An 11,209-nucleotide genomic window follows, 5' to 3' on the forward strand; every position below is an offset into this window, starting at 1 on the left:
TTATTTAAATAATTCTTTTCAATATTCCATTTTAAAAATATATGTTAAATTAAATTGTGTATATTCATATTTTGTGTTTAAAATTCCATGAATTCTTGAAATATATACATAATATATTCATATATATATATGTGTGTATATATGAACACACAAAATATAAATATATACATAAGATTGTATATTTAAATCATGTTATATTTTTAAAATGGAATGTTTAAAATTATCATTGTAAAAATGAAATTATTTCTTAAAATATTTAAATGTATAATTTATGTGTAGATATGTTTATATATTTAATAATGTGTGTGTATATATATATATATATATATTCACACACACACACACACACACACACACACACATACTGTACATATAATAAGGATTCTCAAAGTTTATTACACTGTTCGAAAAATAAGCAAATTTAATGTGAGTCTTATTTTAGTAGCAGAATCTTTGATAGACAATTTTAAAATGATTTCCAAATGTAACAACTGAATTCTTTTTTTACTTTAGACATTTTAATCAGATGCTCTCTTGCCAAAATGTAGGCCTATCTCCTTTCCTGGAAATATACTGTAATAGCAAGTCATTATTTGAGTCAGACAGCACAAAGTCAAAATCAAGCATGAGTAAGAGGAGACATTGCTGAGCTAACTGAAAAATGGGTGGCACGCAGACGCAGTTGTCCAGGGTTTCCCCACATTTGTTGCCAGTTGAACCACTATGATTTGAATTACTTTACACAAGTAGGCTAACTAACCTTCCAATAAATATACTGAATAACACATCTTGTATAAGATGACAGAAAAAGGTTATATTTTTGCTTGTTTTAACTAATTTTATTTGAAATAGTATGCATTTCAACTCACAAGCACCATGCAGTTCCACCATTAACCTCTAGTGGTCAGGAACGCATTGGGAATCGATTCAGTTTCTTTTAAAACAAGAACACGTGTACAACGTGCCCTCATCCAGCAGAAAGACAATGTAAATACTTAAGAGTTGTTGTAAGCATTTTTTACCCCGGAAAACCACACAACCCTTTTTACTTATTCAGAATGGTATTGACTGCTTGTTAAAATTATTTCAGAAATATTTTGTCTCGATGGTGTAGAGTAATCTGCTGAACCATGCTAAATTGCTAACCCTATCAAACCGAGAGCCCTTCGCTTTCTGACATGTCTTTGCAGGTTGTGGGTTTTGTAGAGAGGCTAGTTAGTTAACACGAAAAAAAAAAAACACGATGACAAGTTTTAGGTAAACACTTTATTTTGGTAGCAAAAACAGCACCTCAGAAAACAGGATACACAATGGGCAACATCTCTCTTAATTACCAGAGTACAATGAAATGACATTCTCTACTAAATAGGCAAACCACATGGATCTACCACTAACATGCTAGTAATTTAGCACAAACACAAACATATCCCTTCATAGTTAATGTGGAAATCAGTTTCTTAGCATGTTGAGCAATTCAGCTAAATGGCTAGCTCATGTTAGTGGCACATCGAGGATTGTCCAGCCTACACATGTGGCCATGTTGTGCAAGGTAAGATCTGAAGACAGTATTGTTGTGCAGTGGCCTGAGGGTGTGAGTTTTTAGTGATGTGGATTAAGGCATGACAAGAGCAGTGAGAGTATTTGGTCCCTCTGGAATTCTTTGGTCAGTGTGAATGGTTTATTGCTTTACAACCTGGTTTATGACTGCATAACTGTCTAGTGCCTTGGACCTGCCACAGCCATAACTCTTGAGAGGGAAGGTCAGGAATGCATAAGAGGCGTGAGGTTTAGAGGACAGAATCGGGGAAGGGGACTCGCTCAATCTTGGACGACCTCAGAGGACTCAGACACAACTTTGCCATCCTTGGTCTCAATCATCTTGATCACAACGCTCTTCTTGGTCTGAGAGACGGTGTCACCGTAGCCGCTGCCAGAGCTGTAGCCGCCACCAGAGCTGTAGCCACCACCAGAACTGTAGCCGCCACCAGAGCTGTAGCCGCCAGAGCTGTAGCCGCCACCGTAGCCGCCACCGTAGCCGCTGGAATAACTAGAGTGGCTGCTGTAGCCACTGCCTGCACTTTCCAGGGGATAAGCGCTATAACTCGCTATCGGGACAGAAACATGAAGAAGTTAGATGAGAATCTCCTGCATTTCATATAGTCATGTGAAGAAAGAACCCTGAAAACATCAGCACGAAATGTCCATGATACAAGAGCATCCCATGCTAGGCTTTTCAGTGGGGTTCTCTGTAATAAAGAGTCAAACTTACTGCTCTGTTTTGAGATATTGATGGCCTTGATTCCAGTTGCTAGTCTGTTGGAAAGAGTGAACAAGAAGTAATGAGACTCCTGCGCAGAATGAGAAATCTGAACTTCATCTCAAAATTAGAGTACTAGGTCTCACAGCAAGCATGCATTTCATTGACTCACCTGTCCTCCTCTCCCTCCAGGAGCTTCCTGTATGTGGCGATCTCAATGTCCAGGGCGAGTTTGACGTTCATCAGGTCCTGATATTCTCTAATCTGGCGGGCCATGTCCTGCTTGGCTCTCTGCAGGGCATCTTCCAGGTCCTTAATGCGGCCCTTGGCATCTCTCATGGCCAACTCGCCACGTTCCTCTGCCTCTGCGATCTGGTTCTCCAGATTGGCGCGCTATTGAAATGAGAAATATTTGTGCTTCGTTTTAGTCCTAATGTCTGTTACCTTACAAAACACACTTGTACATTCTACATAGTTGCATACCTGTCCTTTCACAGCATCGATCTCGGACTGCAGTCTCTGAATCATGCGGGTAAGATCAGCGATCTCTGTCTTTGTTGATCTAAGGTCATCACCGTATTTGTTTGCAGATGTCTGCATCTCCTCGTACTGGGAAACAGAACATATGATGTGTAAGATTTAATATCTCACTCAACTCAATGAACAACTAGATAATAAAGACTTGCAGTTTGGATGATACTCATTACACACCTTGGACTTGTACCACATCTCCGCCTCAGCGCGGCTTCGGTTAGCGATGTCTTCGTACTGAGCGCGGACCTCAGCGACGATGGCGTCCATATCGAGATTCCTGCTGTTGTCCATCTCCACAACGACTGAGGTGTCCTTGATCTGAGACTGCAGCTCACGGATCTCCTACAAGTTCACAACGAGAGATCACGACATTATCCAAATGCGTTTTGTCATAAGTGAATAAACTGTATGTTTGGTGGGAATCTCTAGCTGTAATTTACCTCCTCAAAGATCTGCCTGAGGAAGTTGATCTCGTCAGTGAGGCTTTCCAGTTTGGCCTCCAGCTCAACCTTATTCATGTAGGCCTCATCGACATCCTACGATAAGCAAACATAATTCAATCATCATTTAAGATTAAAGTAAGCAAGTAAGTAGTCATGAGTAGTAAAAGACAATCTACAAACCTTCTTAATGAGCACAAACTCATTCTCACACTCTGTGCGCTTGTTGATCTCATCCTCATACCTGAAGAGAAGTAAAGAAAATGACATTGGTTAAACTCATTGTTTATAAATGGTTTTTGTACACTAGGGGGCAGCAATGCTCCATCTTTTTTTAGTGAGAAACGCTTATCAGGTTTTTCTGGATTCAGTTCTGTGTCTCCCATGGGTCTTAGCCTTAATTGGGCCATCGAAATGGTTTAGAGATCCATGAAAGATGCTGCGTAGATGTTTGTTAAATAGCTGTAATCTATCTGACTCATGCTGACGCTCATTTAATTGAGGCACAGAATTTTTTTTTTCCCATGGGATATTATGTATATCACTGAAATGCTTATAATATAATTCAAATTTCAAAAAGGTTGGACAATAGGTATATCAGGGAGTGACTAGAGCAACCATGCAGTTTCTGTATCAGTTACATAAGTCATGTTGGATAATGAATTGAGTTTACTCCCATAAGACCTTTAAAACATGTTTTCCCTCAATTTGAATTTATAGAGCCTCATTTATTCTGGGAACACTTAAGTGCACCACAAAAGCCTCCTTTGACAATATTTGGGCACTGCCCATCCCCCAGACCAAACGTCCAGCCAAATTAAAATGAGGATTTTGTGAAAGCCATTGTACTTGTTTTTGAAGTCCTCAACAAGGCCTTGCATGTTGTGCAGGTCAGCCTCCAGCTTCATTTTGTCATTGCCAAGGCTGTCGAGCTGTCTGCGCAGGTTGGCGACGTAGGCCTCGAACATGGCGTCGATGTTGGAGCGTGTGGCTGTCTGGTTCTGAAGGAGGCTCCATTTTGTCTCCAGCATCTTGTTTTGCTGCTCCAGGAAACGTACCTACATTGGCAAGATTAGAATAGAGGTTTTGTCTCAATCGAGGCACAAATGAAAACCATACTTGGCAGTAAGTGCAGCTTCAGAGAGCAACGCCCCCAGACCGATGCTGCAAAGTCATTTTGGAATCATGGTTCTGCGCCAGCTCACAGAAGTGAGACCATATGCCAACATATTGCTTGTGGTTCACAGTCTTCACAAAGGAAAGCACTGTTTTCCTTAAATAACGAGAAATGCACATGTTTTCAGTTTGTAATGCTTTATGCCCTTGGAAATTGTAACGCATATTACAGTAAGACATCAGGAAGGGTGACTAGAGCTGTGTTTATCCTGTGGAATTTACTTTTTGGAGATGGGACTATCTATGCAGTTAATATTCAAGGGACGGCAGGAAGAGACCAGATCTGCTGGAGTCTCTTAAAAGAATGTGTAAATGGTGGGCGGAGAGCAAATAATTAAGTGATAAGACTTTTAACAGCTCAAGGTGAACATTGTACACACAATTAGATTACAGTAAAGGTGTCACTGAGCCAGCTGACTTTACTAATCAGCTTTCTCATTCAAAACAGTGTGTTTTAATCAAATAATGTAATGCAAAGTAGACTATTATAGTTAAGAGGAAGGGCACAAAGACTCAAAGGCTTAAAAGTGTGGCAGAATATTTCCTCCTCTTGTTGAACGCTGTTACGTAACCTATCCAGAACATGACCCCAGTTCTTCAAATTAAATATTAACTATGTAGGTATGTGACCGTCTTTTCTTCTAATATGGATCATTTTTGTTTGGAAATGTAATAGTTTGTAAAAATTTAACAATGTTGATATGCAGATAAAAGATTTCAATGTCCTCATTTGGGTGTGGACTCTCCACAAGGGCTTCAGAAGATCCTCGTGGCATCCCATTCAAATGAAAAACCCTCACAGTCTGACCATGTACACACCCTTTTCTCCACTTTCCATAAGTCTAGCTTCTTTCTCTTTGATGAGAACGTATCCAATCCCACATATATTTTCTGTACCACACTAGATTAACTTCTAGAGATGTTTTAAGCAAGAACATGCAGTCTTGGGGCATTTTTCTGGGTTATTACGACCTTTAGTTTGACTCATACCTGGAAACTCTCTGACTAATAAAACTGCAAAGAAAGAAGCTTTAAACCCACCTTATCAATGAAGGAAGCGAAACGGTTGTTGAGGGTCTTGATTTGATCTTTCTCCTGGGTGCGGACAACCTGGATGTTGGGGTCGATCTCCAGGTTCAGAGGTGCCAGGAGGCTCTTGTTGACGGTGACCGCTTGGATGGGTGCTATGACACCGGTACCCATGCCCATGCCCATTCCCATGCCAAGACCGTAGGCTGAAGAGCTGCTGATGAAGCTACCACCTCCCATTCCAGCTCCCATGCCACGGTTGGCACCTCCATAGGAGCTGCGCACACTGTAGCTCTGCCGGCTGGCGCTGGGGCCGGAATAGGACATACTGCTGAAGCTGCGTGGGACAGATCCAGAGGAAGAGGACTTCACAGTGTAGCTGGTTTTCTTGGTGAACGACATCCTGCTGATGTGTATTCTGTCTTGTGCTGGTAGAGAATGACCTGGAGCAGGGGGAGCGAGAGCAGCAGATATGAGCCTTGTCTGCTGTGCTGGAGAAACTCGAGCAGATAGAGAACAGCAGACTCTGCCTCCTACTATATGTGCTGCTGAGTGGGAGGAGACAAAAGAAGGTTTTGATTGGCCGGTGCTTAGGTGTAGAAGGTGGGTGTGGTTGAAATTCAACACTCGTATCCCTACATTCCTAGCCTAACCAGTACATGGATGTTTTAGTAATTCAATATGAGTAGAAACAAATATTTTTCTGGAAATGTTAATGGTTGAAACAATAAAATGGCTTCTGTAGTTTCCCCTTTTCTTTGGATAATTCTGGTTGATAGCCTATATATTATTTGTTCTGTCAAAGAATGGATCGCTTTGATAAAAGCCAAAATACAGAGTGTGAACATAATACTATGTCAATAATATTAAACACTGGAACTAAAGTACTCTAATGCTGCAACGTAATCTACAAGCCAATGTGTCACACTGAAATAGCATGCAACTATGGATTTGCCTATACAAATAAGACATCTGGAAGGTGTTAAATTTCACTTTAAACCTCTGACAGATGACATGCTTTATCTCTGAGCACTGGAAGCTACACAAAGTGGAGCATGTGATGTCCAGCTGTGCTTTAGCATTATCTCCAGTGATGTAACATTTAAATCCATACAAATATTATATGGTAACTCAAAGACTCTGTACAGTTGAGCTAAACATGGTGGAAATTAAGTATGTTACATACTGTAATACTTTGCAAATCATAACTTGACAGACAGGACTATAAGCAAACCTAGTTGAAACTGTCTTACATCATGGAGGCTACCAAAAGTTTCTCAGGTTACGGCAGGCAAAACTCATCAGGTTTTAAAATCTATCCCTAAGGTCCTGAAGCCCTCTGGAATCCAGAGACCTCCTAAAGTTAACCAGGTTTATGGTCTTTCTGGGTTTATAGTTAAATAACCAGAGGCTTGTGTTTTAAAACATGGCTTAAAGGTGATGAAGGCTCTGTATTAAGCTTGAGTTTTGGAAAAGCTATTAGACAAGTTTAGGCCTTTTCCAGTTTTGGTTTGTTAAAGTATAAGAGATGTAATGGGTTTAAAATGGCACGTTTAAAGATTTGCACTGTATCTGTTTTAGCCATTGCATATTCAAGATGCTTCTTGATGACCACACCAATGCACTGGAATTTTTGTTAGTTCTCTAAGCATTACAGTATCTGCTCAAACAAAACGGTATCTGCCATGACCTGTTCCTCCAGCACAGTCCTTTCCATTGACCACTCTGATTTCATCACCTGGTGTTTCTACGGTTGGGTCATCAGGCGTGGCATGTGCTGTTACATTTAAAAGGCCTCATTATTGAAGTCAATAATGTTAATTAAGTCAGATAACAACTTCAAGCACCTAAACAGTTTCCACAGAAACGGGATGACCTGCTGTAGTGCACGTGTCAAATGTTTTCTCTCTGAGTGTCTGCTGTCTTTCATTATTGGATAATACAAGAGCATTTAGAAAAAGTTACTGATTTAATCATCAGTATCTTGAGATCCCCTCTGCTTTAATCTTCTTCACTGGTTTTCAGTCATGGATTCATAATATCTTAAGGCGCTGGCCTTTCCTAAGATTACAGAATCCCGGCTATTGTTTTTGAGAGGAACCAGGGAAAACCTGATCAGGCTCACTTTTTCCATGCAGATATAATACGGCTTTCTTTTCAGGCATGCCCTGATAATAACTTTGGACTTCACAATATCCAAACAATTAACAAGATAATTTATTTATTATCATATAGCTGCCTGAAAAAAACAATGCAATCAAGTCCCATTCATTTATGGAATGTGACTTTACAAAATTAGATACACATTGATAAACAACAAACAAACAAATAATAAATAAATAAAGTATACTTTCCCATAAATGTTAACATAATAATAATAATAATGATAATGAATATTTATTGAATAATTAAAATAATAATAATGATGATAATAATAATAATAATTTATTACATTAAAAAACAAAACAAAATATTTTGTCAGTGGTTTATGTAAAATAAAATTAATATATATTCTCTGAAATTCTCTGAAGTCTTATTTAGTAAACTACATTATTGCTTCTCAAGCAAATGTATCATTTTAAGTATATTTTCCTATAAATGTTAAAATAATAATTATTAATATTTATTAAATAATAATAAAAAAAACAAAACAAAAAAATTTATTTGTCAGTGAGTTGAACTATAATAAAATGAAACAAGTCTTATTTATAAATACATAAATGTTAAAATAATAATAATACTTAATATAATTATTATTATTATTAAATATAAAAAACAAAGCAAAATAATTTGTCAGTGGTTTAATAAAATAAAATGAATATATACTCTCTCAAATTCTCTGAAGCCTACATTATTATGAAGAACTACATTATTGCTTCTCATGCAAATGTATTACGTTTTAAGAGTATATCTGCTATTTTAAGAGTATATCTGCTATATTTTTAAGTAATGTGGGACCAATCAAATTTCCAAGTTGTTTCTAGCCATCTGTACCAGCTTTTGAAAGCGGCTTATTGATGTTTCTTAAGGACAGCCCTGCAGGAAGCATTCATGCCACTGAAACTAAGATATTTTTGTAAACCAATGTGCCTATGACTCACACTCTCTACTCAGAGAATGAAAATGCGCCTCAGAATTAAACAATGTCTCTCTGTCTCATCTTTTGACTTGAACCCCACTAAACGAAGAACACAACGTGTACCATAACTAGTATGTTTTCTAACATTCTCTAAATGTAAAAACAGGTGTGTCTGTTCTGTTTTGAACTCTCCCTGGACATTTTGCTGTCATTCCCTGTACCTTATCTCATAATCAACATGAAAACAAAACCAAGAGTTATGAATCTGCAAGTCTCTGCCCAGAACATTGCTAAATTATAAGATTCCTCTTTTCACGCAGGTATGGTGACTGACAGTATCACTTTTTGTGACAGCCAGACAGAAAACCAGAATTTAATGTCGCATAGTGAACATACCAACCCTTCCTCTTGAGCTCTTGTGTACATCCATATGTGTTTGTAAATAATTATGGGGGTATCTTGCATGTTTTCATGCCGCCTTGTAACAAGGGGGTGAATTAGAAATGAAGCTGTTAATTTCATAATGCACATTCTTTCTGCACAGAGTTAAGAGTCAGTTATGAATCATGTTGAATAAGGATTTCGTCATAGATTTGCAACCTGATATTCCTTCTGTGCTTGACTCTGTATACACTTAACAATCTGATTGAATCACTAATTTGAGCTTTTGATTGTATCTGATCACATCAAGTGACTGATACTGTTAGAATCAGCTGAGCCTTTTGAAGATGGCCTTTTGACAGTCATTTCACACCCCAGCAGAGAACAATGAATAGTGTGAACTTTGTATTGTGAGAAACAATGATATTTGATGCTTTCATGGTTCAGATTTCAATGTTGCTTAATGCTTTTAGTTTTGCTTCACTGGTGAATGGTATCATCCGCTCAGCACATACTGTGTTTGATTATCTTTGTGAAATCGGAGACACCCCACTACACCCAAAACTCATACGCACATATGACTTGCTCACTGATCACTCCCTCAAGGTGCGTCGCACTAGATTTCATGCTAAATTACTGAACCTGTGTCAAATGCGGGCGACAGGATATGATGCCACACTCTATGGCTTCAGTGTAAATAGAATGCAGGAAACAGGATATGATGTCTCTCTATAGCATCTGTTTTAAAAATATTAAGCAGAACAGCTGTCTGATAATGCAACAATCATAATAATAAGAAATGTTTATTGAGCAGCAAATCAGCATATTAGAATGATTTCTGAAGAATCGTGTGACACTGAAGACTGAAGTAATGATTTTTGCTATTATATTATCTATGCTATTATAAAATGTTAACATAGAAAATAATTCTTTTAATTTGTAATAATATTTCACAATCTTACTATTTTACTGTATTTTTAAATCAAATATATGCAGTCTTGGTGAGCATAAGAGATTTTCAAAAATATAAAAAATTGTACCAACTCTAAATTTTGAACAGTAATATAAACGTTCAGAATTCACTGATCTTAAACCAAAATTATGCTTATAAGCCTCAAACAATAATTCCATCACTTCTGATTTTCACTTGCCCATTGAACATTTTCACTGGCCCACCACAGAAGAATACATTTGTATTTTTAACAAAGCATTTTTATATTTCTTTATATTTTCAGTATCAAAATTGAAATATTGATATTTTCAAATAAAAGTTTTCTTTTCAATTTTTTTTGTGTTCATAATAAGTTTTTTTTATTACAAAATGTGATTTTTGCTGGAAAAAAACTATGGCATATGATGCATACATTATTGCTTGGTTTGTAGTTTTCATTCATACTGACGTGTTAAAGACCATTACAAGCCATTTTTGCAAATTTGACAAAGCATCATCTATGTTTGCCCTCTATATAACATTACTTTGATTACTTTGATTGACAAATCATTGAAATTTGAGATAACAATGTAGAATACACCACAGAAAACCAAATTTGTAAGTCTGTCAGGTATTTTTTTTTTAAAAGATGTACAAAATCAATAAAAAAAAAAGCAGAAAAGACAAGTGACACATCTGTCAGCTGGCCCCAAACACTCTCACTCATTTGCATGCGTATGAATGGAAGAAATGAACACAAAGTCTAATGTGGCCACACGTTCACTCATCGTTGTGAACTGATTGTGAGTAAAAACTCATTCAGGCATTAGAGAAATCCCAAATGTCTTAGGATGACCAAGGCATTGTAAAAATGCCAAAAACTTGGATCTGGGATATTTTCAGACAACCTCCAATCTCAATCTCAATGAGTCTAAGCACAAAACATCTGCAGCATCTGTTCAAAAGCTGCAATCCGATAGTAGGACTGAGAAAGAATGGAGTGCAAGATTCCTCGGAGGTGAAATATTCTGTGGCTTTCAGTGGTTGAGCTCATTCCGTTCGTCTGCTCAGTACTTCCCCAATGGCCGCCTGACCAGAGACCACGCCCCTAGTTGTCATGGCAGCAGGGTTACCACAGAACACAAACTACTACTGACACACATTCACGTTTCCTGGCCTCTGCTACACTGTGATTGAATGTTAAAGTTTGATACGTTACCACGGAGACTTTTGAAGAAACACCATGATTACTAGCAAGCTTATCATCAAGCAAAATATGTGTGGGAAATGAGCCGTTTGCGCAAGTTTATTACGAAAACAAGCTTGCATTATACGATAAAAACATACAAGAAAAGGCTTGTCATATAAATGTTTATAAAAGA

The 11,209-nt window shown here is 37.7% G+C and overlaps 1 protein-coding gene across 2 annotated transcripts; it reads right to left on the reverse strand.

Moving 5' to 3' along the window:
* Positions 1-1,251: 1,251 nt before the first annotated feature.
* Positions 1,252-5,962, reverse strand: LOC107681390 (keratin, type II cytoskeletal 8). Of its 2 annotated transcripts, XM_016477674.1 has the most exons (10): positions 5,449-5,962; positions 4,081-4,289; positions 3,415-3,475; positions 3,232-3,327; positions 2,969-3,133; positions 2,741-2,866; positions 2,430-2,650; positions 2,270-2,313; positions 1,986-2,105; positions 1,252-1,931 (listed from the first exon to the last, which is right to left on the reverse strand). In XM_016477674.1, exons 1-10 carry the CDS (start codon positions 5,836-5,838, stop codon positions 1,819-1,821), a joined length of 1,545 nt encoding a protein of 514 aa, XP_016333160.1. In that variant the 5' UTR covers positions 5,839-5,962; the 3' UTR covers positions 1,252-1,818. The 2 variants fall into 2 exon arrangements, with proteins under 2 accessions (XP_016333160.1, XP_016333159.1); XM_016477673.1 differs by having other exon boundaries at positions 1,252-2,105.
* Positions 5,963-11,209: the final 5,247 nt, after the last annotated feature.

The sequence above is a fragment of the Sinocyclocheilus anshuiensis genome, unplaced genomic scaffold, assembly GCF_001515605.1.
Source record: "Sinocyclocheilus anshuiensis isolate Anshui unplaced genomic scaffold, SAMN03320099.WGS_v1.1 scaffold881, whole genome shotgun sequence".
Lineage (NCBI taxonomy): Eukaryota > Metazoa > Chordata > Actinopteri > Cypriniformes > Cyprinidae > Sinocyclocheilus > Sinocyclocheilus anshuiensis.

Bases quoted from the DNA above. Each gene is read 5' to 3' on its own strand.
- LOC107681390 (XM_016477673.1), bottom strand. From the start codon at position 5,838: ATGTCGTTCACCAAGAAAACCAGCTACACTGTGAAGTCCTCTTCCTCT. The intron at 4,290-5,448 runs GTGGGTTTAAAG...TTGCCAATGTAG, and splicing joins TCGCTTCCTTCATTGATAAG to GTACGTTTCCTGGAGCAGCA. The intron at 3,476-4,080 runs GTACAATGGCTT...ACTTCTCTTCAG, and splicing joins GTTGAGGACTTCAAAAACAA to GTATGAGGATGAGATCAACA.